The sequence below is a fragment of the Rhea pennata genome, chromosome 27 (assembly GCF_028389875.1).
Source record: "Rhea pennata isolate bPtePen1 chromosome 27, bPtePen1.pri, whole genome shotgun sequence".
NCBI classification, from domain to species: domain Eukaryota; kingdom Metazoa; phylum Chordata; class Aves; order Rheiformes; family Rheidae; genus Rhea; species Rhea pennata.
The window spans coordinates 4006208-4020572 of NC_084689.1; the positions used below are offsets into that span (position 1 = coordinate 4006208).

Consider the following 14365-nt stretch of genomic DNA (forward strand, 5'->3'; position numbering starts at 1 on the left):
GCTCTCCACCCAGCCCTGTCTGTCATTATAGAGCAAGCTGACCTCCCTTCATATTTTTATCTCCCTGCTCCAGATTTGCTAGACATAGCAATTACTTTTGCCTCAGTTCTCATCTAGCCTTTCTGCTTTCCTCCCCCACATTTACACTCGCAGCTTTCACACCTCATCAATGTTCAGCCTGCTTCACTGAAAAAAGAAAAACAGCTGTTGAGACAGGATTTGAACCCAAAATTTGACTGGTCTCAATAGCTGAGCTGAATAGCAGTGCCAGGCAGCCTCTGCTCCGGACACTGCTCAATATACAGGATGAGAAGTCATGCCAGGAAGGGTGCAAGCAAGCAAAGCTGCCACACATCCGCTCTAAAGATAGCTGGATGCTGTGGTTTTTGCAACCCAAACACCCTCCTCTTCCTGAGGCTGCAAAACCTACACCAGGCCTCTAGTCCAAGATGATCTTGGCACAGGGGGATTTACTCCATCTTCAGCCCATAAATAAGCTCCATAAACAGCATGCTGCCCCGGCTGGCGTCGTGTCCCGCCTTTGCTACTGCTCAGCGAGGACTCGGTGGAGGCCTGCGGGGCCACCTCTGCTCTACACGCTGGAGCAGCCACAGGTCCGACGGGATTCCGCAAATGCGCCGACCCATCCGACCGGCAGCAGCTCCCGCGCAGCCAGCGCAGGGCTGGACAGCATCTGGCTAATGAGGGATCGCCCTCAATATTAGCCTCCTGGGAAGCACCTTCACAAACGAGACCCTGTTGTCTCCTGCAGCGCTTAAGAGCCACAAAAAAGGGGAAAAACGGATGCAATCAGCACAAGCCCCTTCTCGGAAGCAGCAGGCGGCCCTGCCTTACCTCTGCGCACCCAGCGCCTTGATCACCGTCGAGAGGAGCCGGCCGTCCTTCGCGGTGACCTGAGTGACGTACTGCGGGCGCCCGATGTCGGAGTCCTCCACCGACTTGGACAGGGCGGCGCTTCCCGGGCAGTCGCACAAGGAGCCAGGGAGGTGGCAGCAGTCGCCTGTCGTCATGGCAGCTCTGGGCCTCCGCCTTGGGGACCGGCGCTGGCAGCACGGAGACCTGCGGGGAACGGGAACGGCACGGAGGTGAACGCCTGGCACCCCGGACTGCCCCCTCGCCGCCCTTCTCCGGGACCCACGCGCGGGCTGGCAGTGCCCTCGCTACCATATGCACACCTAGGAGCTCCCCCCGCCAAAAAATCTCTACTTTTACTAGTCTTCTGTCCCTTTTAATATGTTAAGGCAGCCTCATAAAATATAAAAGTAAGACTCAAAGTGTCCTACTTACATAAGTTAGTGTTAGAATTGCAAATTTGCCTTTCCCAGGGAGAACTCACGGTAGCCACCCTTTAACCTGACAAAGCCTTTCAAACCGCACTCGCTGGCGCAGAGGAGGGGAAGGCACCCAGAAGCTCCGGGGACCCACTGCAGTTTGGCTAGAGCGGTACTGAAAACGCTCCCCCGTGTCCTTTGTAAAAGCTGCAAAGTTTCGTCTGCGCACCGCACTCGACCATCCTCAAGCGCGTTACGTTCAGGGGCTTTCCAAGCTCTTCAACGCCTGTTCACCGAACCACCAAACCCGCAAGGGCTCCCCTGCCCTTTGATTTTCCCTTTTTAAATTTCTTTATGGAAACGCCCGCACTTTCACTTCCGCAGCCCGCGTGCTACGTCCCAACAGCGAACGTGCAGGTATTCAGCACTCAAAAGCGTTGTAAAACTTCTGAGAGCTTCCCCAAGAGGGCAGGAGGGCCCAGTTCTCCTCCCTTCCCCTTTCAACACTTGAGGCCAAGCGTGATTTTGATAACCACCTTTAGCCACGCGCACATAGCAAGGCACAGCATCACGCTGTCAACGCCCCCGGGATTTACCCAGCACGTGGGACAAGCAGCAAGTTCAAGAATCGGGCAGCAGACGCAGGAAAAGCCCCAAAGCGATGCTGGACGAGCACCGGGGCGCAGGCACGTGGCGGAGCTTTCTGCCCCACGCTGCCACGTTCTTCCCCAGCAGGACTCATCTCAACCCTCAAGACAGAAGGGTTTTGCAGCTTCGGGAAAATCCCATTTTCAGCAGTTTCCCTCGCCCTAGTCCCTAAGAGGTGGCCGCGCAGAAATAAAGAGCTGCGGTTACAATTCGTAACCACCTGACCGCAAGCCAACAACATCATGCTGTTGGAAAAGCCCAAAATCCTCGTGTCTGTAAACAGGACTGCAGAGACTCACGGCAGTCCCTGCGCACCAGGGCTGCGAGGGTCATAGCTGGACCAGCGTCTCATTCTGGTGGCTGGATTTCAAGAAAGAAACAGGCCCATAAAAGAAGCTAAAATGAAAGCAATGAAAAGCGTAAAAGGTCTGGGGGGGGGGGGGAACCCCGCACTTACCCAAGAAGAAATATTGAAAGAATTAGGTTTGTTTAATCCAGGAGAGACGGGGGCGCGTGCGGGGGGAAACGCTCAATCTCCGTCTCCTGGCGGTAGATGCACACAAACAAACCTTGGCCATCTCATCTCAGGAAGCGCTTTTCGTTTCGCCACCGCTGCACAACAGGAGTCAAACGTTCCCACGGAACTGCGCTTTCATCAGGCTCGGCGAAGCCTGAGTCAAACTAAAATAGCTAGAGGAAATCAGGGCTTGTTCCTAGCTGGATGCTTGGCCAGACTACAGAAGGAGGGGGAAAAAAAATCCAGAGTGAGAACGCGATCGTTGAAGCCCCCGAAAACACTTCTTTTGGCTAAGGATCAGCGCTCTTTCGCGGCCTGAAAATTAAGCAAGACTTGCACAACCGAAAGCTTCCTCTGTCAGAAAGGCTCCTTTCGTGGCGAACACCTCGGAGGGGGGACGGCGCTTTGCTGGCGTCTCGACCCCGCGCGCCGCCTTCGGCAGCCAGCCCTCGCGTTACGGAAACGGCAGCGCGCCCCGCCACGGCCCAAACCGCCTTCGAGCCCGCGCTGCGAGAAGATGTTCCTAAGGCCCTTTAAAAGTCCCTGAATCATTTTCTCGCTTGCCAGTTTATTAAAGCTGCTTTTGATAACCGACTCTCCAGCCTTCCTGTGCGTCCGAGCAGGAATCGGCTCGAGCTTGCGGGCAGGGCAGTTCCCACCAAGATAAACGGGAATCTTTCCATCAACTTTAGCATGAGCTTGAGAGGCTCAGCCTAGCTCTCCATCTGGGCAAAAAGCATGCAGGGTTTGAACCACTTTTCTTAATACTTTCCTTCAAAAAAAGAAAAAAAAAGAAAAGAAAAAAGAAAGCTCCAAGCTCTCCAATACCAAGGAGCAAAAAGTAAGATGATAAATGCTATTGGAATGACTTAAGTCAGCTATTTTGCAAGCAAAGGAGTTCTTTCAAGTTTCAAAGCCCCTTACTGAAGCAGACAAGGGGAGGTATATGCTTTTAATAAAAAGCTCAGTTCCATTTGTTCAGCCAAAATGTTGTTTGTTTTTTAGAGGAAAATGGTCCATTTGCGTCTTGGAAGAAAACTGCCCTCGCTCCCTGCATCCCGGGAGTATTTACACTGAGGCTTTTCGTGCTGCGCGTCTGACGGGCGCAGGCAGCGCCGCGTCCTCGCCCCGGCAGCCCGACTCGGGGCTGAAGGGGAATCGCCGCCCGGCAGTCCATCAGGAAACGCGCGGTTTTCTACTACAAGTTGTTTGGCATTTCCTTGTCGGGGTCCATCCCAGGGTGGAGGCTGAACTCACTGCTTTAATATTTAACTGACTCATGTCATTCAGTAAACACACAGGAAAAGCAGAGAGATTTTCATAGTTACAGTCAGCGAGGAAGAAACTGAAATCCAAAGATAACATCTGCAGCGCACTCGAGTTCCAATTTCATACCCAGCTGAACATCAACCACAGCGCACAGCCAGGCCAGCCCCTTTCCCAGCTCCCTTAAGGCTTCAGCTCAATACGCAGACTTCGCTCACAACCGTCAACAGCTCACCGCGTCCAAACTCAACGTCACCGCAGAAAGCCCCAAAACTCAGAGTCGGGATCAAGAACCAAACAGCTGCGTCGAACCACGCACTGTTCGTTCCAGGCGGCCACGACTTCTCAGCCCATTCCTTGGAGATGCATTCCTTGTTCCCATAAAAAAAAAAAAAAAAAAAAAAAAAAAAAAAAAAAAAAAAAGACCTCTGAGACGCTGGGCTTATTATTGATGTCTCCTCTGCTGCTGAAGTTAGACATGAGCAAATAAATCAGAAGTCCCTTTTAGGCAGTGTTTTGTATCCTAAGCCTCTGAGCAGATCCAAGATACAAATGGTTGAGTTTGTAGAGCTTACTCAAATTGAAGAAAAACAAACCCTGTTTCTGGAAAGTTGGCTCAGAAGAATGAGTTATGCACTAGGGCTCCAAAACTCGCAAACATGTGCAGAGGGATGAGCCGCTTTCTCGTAGAGCGGCTAGCACCTATTCGCCGTTCCAAGGCGCAGACCTCAGCGCTTGCGTAGGATCCTGCCAGCTACGTGGTCCATGCAAAACATGCCCACATAGTATCCACCTTACCAGGCTTCAACCTTTAGAGCAAAAAACCATGACCCAGTTTATACCATGCAAAGAGCAACAGGGGTTTTCCAAACACCCCAAAATGACTAAACAGCCCAAGACTGCACCGATCAGGCTGGACTACTCCTGTTCTCCATCCAGAAGACTGCCTGCCCAACAGGAACATGGAAAGGACAAGGAGCTAAATGGTTCCCCAGCTCTGTTCTGCATACTTGGACTTTGCGACCCTGTAAGACTGTTACTTCTCTCAGGCAGGTAAACTGTAGCCAGCCAGATAACTCCATCAAAGCTACCAAGAGAAAAGCCAGAATCAAGATAAGAAAGACGACAGCAGGAAAGGTTAAGGTGGAAGGAGGATTGCAGTAACGGAAAATTGTTAGGTTCAGACTGTTGCTCCTCTCGGACTGTTTACATGATAAATACTTAAACTGATGTAAACCCTTGGAGCAATTTTGATGCTTTGACTGAATGCAGAGCAAACCGCAACTAGAAGCATCTCCATCTTCTTTGGGTGCAGCTCCTGCCCACTGGCTTTTGCATAGATTGGCTTCCCTGGAACATCTCCCCAAAGAAAACTCAGCTCCTGGCAAGGCTGCCAGGGGCGAAGTCTGTTCACCTCACTCCCCACCGACTAATCCATTTCCCTGATTACAGTAACTATGTTTTGATGCCTCACTACAGTAACACCAGGAGATAACCAAGTTCCATAGTCAACATAACCCACTCATCTGTACATGAGCACCTTCTTTAAAAAAATTAGCTAGTAATCCATAAAATCTTGTGCGCAGAGGGTCAAAAACCCAATTGCTGTTTAACACCCAGGAGCAAGGCTATCAAGTTTGCCTTTGTAAATTAGTTATAGCTAACTTGGGATTGCAGGTGCTATATTTTCTAATCATGATTCTGCAAGTGTCATTAGATAGCAAACTAAAGGCTTTCAGTTTCTAAAGGGCATTTTCAAACATCAAAGCTCTCCTTTTCAATAGTAAAACTGGATTTCCCAAATCCTATGGCTCTAAGATGTCTGAAAACAAACTTCTTGAGGGAGAGAGCACAAAGAATTGCTTCCTTTGCTACATCTAAGGATACCTCCTCCCACGTGCCATCTCATATAGCCAACGCGTGCATCTCCACAGTTTAAGTGCAACCACAGGTTTGCAGCGTGCCTTTTGGCACGCAGGTCTGCCCACCGCAGATGCCTGGAACATCTAACCAGGGCCCGTAGATACCCAGCTCTGGAAGACCAGCAGGATGCTCCTGCGTCCTGTCTACCCCAGAGGGCAACCTCTAGCCTTAGACACCATCGCCCATAGTGACCACGCTCCATGAGATACTGCCACCGAATGTATTCATGCACAGGATGGGTTGCAGATTGGGAAGTGCTCCCTCCTCCTATTGAAAGGTTGCAGAACTGGTTTAATCTAAAAAGAAGCAAAACCAAAACCAACAAAACACAAGAATTGGCCTCAGACTGCTGCAGGGTTTTATTTTTTGGTTTTGTTTGTTTAAACACACTGTTTTGCTCTTAAAAAAAAAAAAAAAAAAAAAACATGTTTTTCTGTGTCAGCCATCTAGCTCTCAAGAGTTACTCACTAGGCCTGCCGCATAATGCCTTAAAAGCACTCAAAAAGCAACCAAGAGATCTGCCCACATCCAATCCAGAAGCTGAACATAGTTTTAAAGCTTTGCAAGATATGTGCTCTCTCATACACAGAGCAGGCAGTTCTGCAATGAGATTTCACTGCAACCTCTGCATCTGCCAGGACTTCAGAAGAAATTTGGTGAGTCATAAGCTTAGGAGTCATCTGAATGCAATGGATCTACGAGTCAGGGTGCAATGAGGCCTGTTTGGTGGGAAAAGCGATGCTCACAGCATTTTATGACATAACTCCAAACACTTAAAATAAAACGTGATGTCACAGGACAGCTCTCAAAGCACTTCGAAGTAAGCTGGATAACAGGCACAGGAGAGCATTTCGCTCCCCAGGCAGCTTCTCAGTTTCCTGCCTTGTCTGCAACATTTAGTTGATAGTCAGAGTTCAAGGAGGTGCTGTAAAAACTTCAACATTAACCTGCTCTTCAGGCAGTGCCAGTGGGGCAGAGCTGTGAATCAGAGAGTCACGGGACAGACCTGCCCAAAGCTCAAAACAAAAAAACAAACCAACCAGAAAAGAAAACACCCAAGGGACTCAGTCCTGGAGATTGTGAGCCTTAAAAAAACAAAAACAAGTTTCACATCAGGAAAAGCCTCTTCCCACACCTTTAAAAGCAAAAGCTGTAGACTGAGCACACTGTGAAGTGGCACAGCTGTCCAAGGAGGCTTACCTTCCCCGTCCCCACGGCTGAACTTCTGAAGTTTGTAAGATGTGCCAAGTTTAACCATGTAGCTAGCATCCAGGAGGACATGAGAAGCTTATAGGGAACAACCTTTTGGGACTTCTGTTTTTGTCACATATTTACATGACCTACAGCTATAAGGGTCCCAGCCCAGCTGCCTTCCACTTACTGTTGTAATACAGTTCAGAAGTCCTGAAGTAGTAGCACAAGCCTTACTTACCCAGCTTTTGCTGTGGACAAATGATCATAACTTGCAGTTTCTAGACCAGGCCACTTTTCAGATACATCCGAAAGGCTGTCTCAAGTCTTGATCGTTTAGATTATGCTTTGATGCTAAGCGAGTTTGCTTTCCCAGCGCAGATGAAGATAGTATTCCAAAGAATATGATTTCTTTTTCTCTTTTTTGAGCAGAAAGATTCTGGTTTTATTCTCTGCCAGTAAGGAAATACGACAGTGAGCGTTCATGATCCTTATGATGCAACTCTCTAAAGTGTGCATTCATACACACCCTTCCTCTGCAAAACCTTCAGCCTATCTGATCAGCTAGCTCCCCGCTATCAGCGTCTCGTAACGCTGCCAGACTAGAGCCAGCAAAGAAGAAACCCTAATTTTCAAACAGCCTTGTAGGGGTGGGCTCCCTTCCCAGCCTTGTGCGAACACAGCAGAGCTGTAATGTAGAGGGGCTCCCGCTACCCCAGGGTTTAGGGAACATCTCTTGTCACTCACCTCCTTATTTCCCCCAAAGAAACTGAATTTTAGAAGTATATTGCCTAATATATTATAACATATTACTTAATATTCAAAAAGAAGCAGAAGGTTCAAACTTACACACTGGGGAAAAGAATATCAATAAAAAAAATGAGATGCCTAAAGGATGATTTTTTTTCTTATTGTTGCAAGTTGTACTTGGAAAAGATCAGGCCATGCCTTACAGCTGGAGTGACAAAATGAACAAGTAATCTCGAATCTTCTGAGAATTTTTATCTGCCACGAGACCACACGAAAGGAAAGTTTACTGCACTTTAATTACCGACATCTGGAAAAATGAATTGCAACATTAGGAGAGAATTCTTTGCAGAGGGCATCTCCAACCAAAAATCAGTCATTCAGCCAGTTTAATAACAAGTTTTAAAACAAAACTACTGAAAACAGCTGGGCCATGAGAAACACCTGCTCCTTTACCAAGTAGTTAGAAGACACTAGGCTTTTCTTTCTTTCTTTCTTTCTTTCTAAGACAGGTGAACAGCAACATGGCTCACAATATAAATGAGATTATACTGATTTCATGCCATCCTCTCTCCACATTTGACCACTCTCTATCTGAAAAGGAAAAAAAAAAAGAAGGGAGAGGGGGAGAGGGGGAGAGGGGGAGAGGGGAGCTTTTGCCAGGCTTTAAAGTTTCACTGAAATCATGAAACAGTGTGAAAAATACCTGGCTACTGTGCCCAAAAAGCAATGCCTGCAAAAGCATTACCCATCCATGGAGAAAACAAGTCTTCTACCACCCACAAGCGCATCTCTTTTCTGACCTGCTCCCACCTACTCTTCCTGCACCTGAAGGCTCTGGAGTTAAGTGGCCTTTTACTTCTCTTTGCACCTGTGTTCTCTGCTAAAATAAGAGCCAGAAAAGTTCTGTTTTCTATGCCTGTCGCTTCAGACAACTCCCCATTCAAGAGAGGCAGGACCTGCAGCAATGCCAAAGCAAAGGTCCCCTGCCCTATACAGCCACCTGCCAGGCAGTTTCCATTTAGTCAAAGCAAATTAATTTTCCAGTCTGGGGAAATACAGGAGAAAAACATCGACTTTATTATCGCAACAGCACATGCATCAGATCACCAAAGAAGTGCCCGCACATCATTGGAGGGGTCGCTGCCTCAGAGGCGATTACTCAGAAGGACGCAAAACATTATTTCAGGATCCGCAGCCCTATGCCAAGACGGCTTGCGCTCGCTTCAGCGTCCTCGCTCTTGGTTTATAAAGCGCCACGTACACTGCTATACAAACAATCACGCTCCGCCTGGAGACAAACTGGAACAAACCATCCGCCAGCACGCAGCAACCCTGCTCAGGGCAGGATGCGGCCAGCGCGCAACCATTTAAAACCAGGCAGCACATTAATCTTTGAACGGAGATATTTGATCCTACGTTAACTTGTCTGTTTGTATTTTGCTACCTAATTTTTTCCCCCGTGCTCTTTAGCACACAGCTTTCCAGCAAAGGCACTGCCACAGCGGCCGACTCTTCCACCCGTCCGTGCCTGAAGAGCTCTAAAGCAGGCATGAACTTGGAGCATCCTCTTCCTCCATGGTCAGTCAACAAACAGGATTAACTGTATGTAACGAACAGGATTAGCCAGCGTCCTCCCTTTAGCTGCTCCTTAACACTACGAATTCCCTCCTCACTCCGAAGTAAAACTTCGCTATTAATACCCATGCTGCAAAATCCGTCTCTCTCTTCTTCCCAATTAAGTTTGGAAGATTTTGCCCAGGCTGCATTTGCAGTTCTTTTGGAGACAAAGGCCTTGACTGATTTGTTTGCAAGGAAGTACAAGAAAAATTAGGAGGGGGGCAAAAAAGTTGAGGAGAGTCCAGAGCTGTAGTTCACCTTGCAAACTCTTCCCCTCCCACCCCTCTCAAATCTAAACCTTAGTATTTTTACTTGAAACAGGACTAAAGCAGTCAAAATTTCAAGCAGACATGGCAACAGCCAAGACTGCAAGAGCTTTCCTACACTCCCCTCTTTGAATTTCTGAGAAGCGCTTTAGAAACTACATTTGATTTGTTTGTGCTTGATATGTTCCCCAAGCCAATACTGTGCATTCCCCCTCTAAAAAAATATTCAGATTTTGAGGACAGCAGGAGAACATTTTCTTCAGTCTGTTTTCATGACTTCATGTCAACTGATTAAAATTGCAAGAGCAGTTACAGTATGTTTAACAGCTAAGCTATGTTTGCCCCTGAGGTTAACCACATGTTATCATCTTATATTAGATCAGGAATTGGAAAGTTGAGAAGTTTACTTATAATTGCTGCTTAAAATCTGAAAGTAAAGCAAACTTACAGATGCACATTTTGATCGAAAATGGAGACAAATCACAGCTCTCAGATTGTAACACTGCTTGTCCTGGTGAGGCCCAGGGCAAGTGATGTGTTTGCACGACCGAGAGAGCTCCAGAAGATCAGTACGACTGATGTCGGCTGTTCTCTTTGCCAGTGGATACGAAGGGCTCAGTCCCTGCCCCGAGGTATTTTGTCGGGCTGTGCCTTGAGCATTTGTGCTATTCTGCATTTTACCACGACATTCAGACTTTTCATAACCTGTAACCACCACAGCTACGAGAAGACACTTTCCAGCATAGCGAAAAGTGATGGAAATTGTAAGCAGGCAGGTGGCGGAGGATCGCCCCGTACTTTTACGCAGTGCAATAAACAGCAGTGGTCTCCCAAATGCTCTGCGAGCGGGTAACCACCTCTCCCAGCACAGCTGCGCCGGCTGGCGTTCGTGAGGCTGCGAAGCCGACGAGCTGCAGCCGCGACCTGGCCCAACTACAGCAAACGGGTGCGAACGCAACAGGGCGAAGGTGGCGGCATCCGCGCAGGACCGGCGCTGTCGCAGTTCAAGCTGACCAGAGAGCAGGGAGGAGAACGAGAGCTCAGATCTGGAGAAACGGAGAACCTGCTACTCGCGCGCGTGGCATTAACCTCCTCGACAAACCATGAACTGTGCTTCAGCACAGCTTAGGCTAGAGTTGAAACCCACAGAAAAGCCATTTTCTGTGAACTTCACGGAGTGCTTGCGTAACAGCAGCATTGATTTGGTTCCGTGCTCCGTTCATTGATGCAATTAACAGTAACCCGCAGCTTTATTTGTCATATGATTTGTCTCGTACAACACGGAGACCTGACGCAGTTAGTGTATTTTCAAGGGGACAAATGTAAGTATATGGAGATCATCTCTCTCTGTGTAAGAGTTTGCACTAAGAGCATGCAGAAGCATAAGTTAAACTGAGTAAATAAAACTGGTGTATGTGTGTGGGGGGGAGGCTAAAAAGACAACAGTTTGAACTTTACTCTGGAGCAAAAAAAGCCAACAGTTTAGAAAACGGAAACTCTGAGATCTCCAAACATCCAAAGTTGAGTCAAAGTCAAGCAGGGGAAAAATAAACTCATCTGGTAGTTTACAGTTCAGGACACTTGATTTCCCCCTTCATCTGCTAAGGCTTGGCTTTTTTTTTTTTTTTTTTTTTTTTTTTTTTTAAGTGTAAAAAAGCCAAGTTACTTTAAAAAATAATGAAACATGTGGTAAGGACTTGCAACAGTCCCTCATGACTAACAGGGCCTCAGAGGCCACCTTGAGTCTCAACCTACTCATTTCCCAGCCTGAGCTGGGAGTGGTTTGGGCTGTTTTTGTGCTTGCTGCTTTGAGGAACCTTTAACTTCTTCTCAGGGAAACATCGTGTCCCGCACTTGCTTGATCCAGGCCAGCATCAATAACCTAGAGTGGGAAAGCCCCCTTTCCAGCATCTATTTTGGCAAAAAAAAGCTCTGAGAGAAGTCGTCTGCAGTTAGTACATTCATAATACTGCTTGCCTGCACCATCTCCTTGGTGTCCAACATGGGATGACCTCAGCCTGCAGGCTCAGTGCAATTCCGCTGGAAAAAAAGGCAGCTAAACAGACTGGAAACAAGAAACCATCAGTTCTACTGCTTGTTTCTGTTTTCATTTGTTTCTTAAAAACTGCCAGCAGGGTGATTAGCCACCATACGCTGTACCTGTTCCAATCCCGATTTTACACAGCTAGTATTTAACATTCATGGTACGGACCTTAAGCACATGCTCGGCTGCTTCCTGCGCCACCTGGTCTGCGTCCGGGAAAGTTAACGGCTCCTTACTGCCGAAGGCTGGCCTGTAACCCACGGTCCATGGGTTGCTAAGCCTTTGAGTTATTAAATTCGCTGTTACAGAGCACGTGACAAAGATTTCGCAGTCCCAGCTCCTCTCTCCCTTCAAACCTCTTTCCGGGGGGGGGGGGGGGGGGGAGGTACGCTGCCAGAGTTTAAAATGCACCTGGAGAACCAGGGCTTCACTAGCCCTCCAAACACTCCTCCTGCAGCTGTCTCCATAATCCTTAAACGCTTAAGCCTTGGAAAGACAAGGCTAACATCCAGCTGTTAAAAGGATTACTCGGTGCATGTGTAAGCTTGGCAACCAGGCAGGGCTGTACGTTCCCAAGAGCGGGGTGGATAAAGGCGACTGGCCATGGCCATCGGAGCCGACCTACAGCAGCTCCGCGTCAGAGGGCTTCTTGGCAAGAATCTGGAAAAGGTCTAGAAGATTAGAGAAGTGCCAGAAACTATTTCAGAAGGGAAAGGCAGAGAAAAGTGCTTGCTCGAAGCAGAGCAGAATGGGAGAATGAAAGCCCAAAGGGAAATGAGGCCTGGTAACAGGGAGGGGAAAGAATTTGAAGAGGCAAGTCAGGGGATGAGGCTGGATACACAGAGTCCCTCGAACACAAGCAAATAAAGGGTACAGGGTGCGATGAGGAGCGGGGCCACACGGACGGACCTTCGTCGTACACCCGTCGGCAGGGGACGGCCCAGTCCCCAAATGCTTTGGGGAGAACAGCATCGAACACGAGCGTGCTTGACGATGTCAGATCTGCTCCAGATAACGCTGCCGTTTCCAGCAAGTCATTGTGAGCACCGACTTCAAAGCCATCCCAGCTCCCTTTTTTCAAAAAAAAAAAAAAAAAAAATCCCGAGCTCTGCACAGCTTGCTCTGAGACGCCAAGTTACAAAACAACCTTAACTCTCGCCGTTTAGGTGAGGGCCATTTCCGCGGGTCACCAGCCAGCCAGGCCACTGCACGGACAAGCAAGAAGCCCCGGCCAGAGGACCGCTGCGGGAGGTTTGGGGGGTTTTAATCTCGATCTCTGCACGGGATCTAAAACGTGCCCAAGCGAACGTCGGCGATACCGAGAAAAGCGGCTCCAACACCCCGCTCGGCCCTCCCGAGCGCGAGCCACGAGCTCGTCCCGCGGAGAAGTCCCGCAGCGGATTCCGGCGCCTCGAGACGAGCGGTTTAAGCGAGGCGGCGGCAGTTACCGGTTTCGCTCCAGGTCAGCCTGCGGCTCCGCGGCTCCCGCCGCACGGGGGGAAGCGGTGCCGCGGAGCCCGCCGGCAGGAGGGGCGCGACGGCGGCCGCGGGGCCCGCCGCAACGGCGGACGGGAGCGCGCAGGGCTGCGGGAGAGGCGAGACGCGGCGGCGAGAGCCCCGCCGCCAGGAAACCTTTTCCCAAGCGGTTATTTAGAGCCGCGGCGACAACGATAAATAACGATAATTAAAGAATAATAATAATCAAAAGAACAGACGCGTGAAGGACCGTCGCGCCGCCGGGTTACGCTTCCGCGCAGCGCCGCGCACTCAGCGGCCGCGCGCCCGGCCGGCGGCGAGCCGCCCTCCCGCGGCCGAGGCGCCTCCCCGCCGCGCCGGCTCCCGGCGGCAGCCCGAGGACGGACCGTCGCCTCCCCCTCCGCACCGGGAGGGCGGCCCGGCGGCGGGCGGGCGGGCGGGCGGGCGGGCAGGCCGCGGCTCCCCCCCCCCCCCCCCGGCCCCCGCCGTACCTGCGGTCCCGGCGCCCGCGGCCCCTCAGCGCGGCCGGCGCCGCCCCATCGCGCGCGGCTCCTGCGGCCGCCGGGCGCCGCCCCCGCCCCGCGGCCGCCCGCCCGCCCGCCGTCACGGCGGCGCACCGAGCGCCGCGCCGGCCCCGAGCCAATCCCCGCGCCGCGTCGCGCTGACGCCAGCGCCCCGCCGGACCAATGGGAGCGCGCGGAGCGCTGCCGGCGTCGCAACGCGACCCCTCTGGCAACGGCCGCCGGCCAATAGCGGCCCGGCAGGGAGGTCGGCAGCGCCGAGCCAAGGGCACGTAGGCCCCGCCCCATTCGCGCACAGCTGGTCGCGCCCCGCCCCCCGCCGGGCCCCGCAGGCCCCGCCCCCCTTCGCCCACAGCTGGTCGGGCCCCGCAGGCCCCGCCCCCCTTCGCCCACAGCTGGTCGGGCCCCGCAGGCCCCGCCCCCCTTCGCCCACAGCTGGTGGGGCCCCGCCCCCCGCCGGGCCCCGGCCCCGCCCCCCGCCCCGCCCCTGCGCACAGCCCGCAGTGGTCCCGCGCCTTAACCTAAGCTCTCGTCTCCGGACGAGCGGGCGAAATGCACCGAGGCCGGAGGCCTCCACCCCTCCGTGAAGCACCCAGGCCACAGCGCTCCCACCTCGGGTGCCCGCAGCGGCGCCAGACCCGCTCGTTCCTCACCAGCGGGCGCCGCGGTTGGCGGCCGTGTCGCCAAGAAGGGCGCCGGGAAGGCTTCCGCGGACTCCCTGGACGGACAGCGTTTGCACCAAGGGAGGATAATACACGTAGTACGTACGTACGGGATCCTAACGGCAGCATCAGTTACGGCGCTTCGGGTCTGGTAACCTACTGGCTCCAAAGAGCCAAAGTTACGTTCCCACC

The 14365-nt window shown here is 51.4% G+C and overlaps 1 protein-coding gene across 3 annotated transcripts in view; it reads right to left on the bottom strand.

Moving 5' to 3' along the window:
• Positions 1 to 13551, bottom strand: part of MARCHF2 (membrane associated ring-CH-type finger 2) — a 37034-nt gene extending 23483 nt beyond the window's left edge. The window contains exons 1-3 of one of the 3 annotated variants that reach the window (XM_062596508.1): positions 13482 to 13533; positions 7079 to 7289; positions 856 to 1080 (exon numbers count right to left, since the gene is read on the bottom strand). In XM_062596508.1, coding sequence (XP_062452492.1) covers positions 856 to 1031 — 176 coding nt within the window. In that variant the 5' untranslated portion in view covers positions 1032 to 1080; positions 7079 to 7289; positions 13482 to 13533. Of the gene's footprint in view, positions 1 to 855; positions 1081 to 2397; positions 4068 to 7078; positions 7290 to 13481 lie in introns of those variants that run through there. The other 2 variants (XM_062596507.1, XM_062596506.1) reach the window with 2 other exon arrangements.
• Positions 13552 to 14365: the final 814 nt, after the last annotated feature.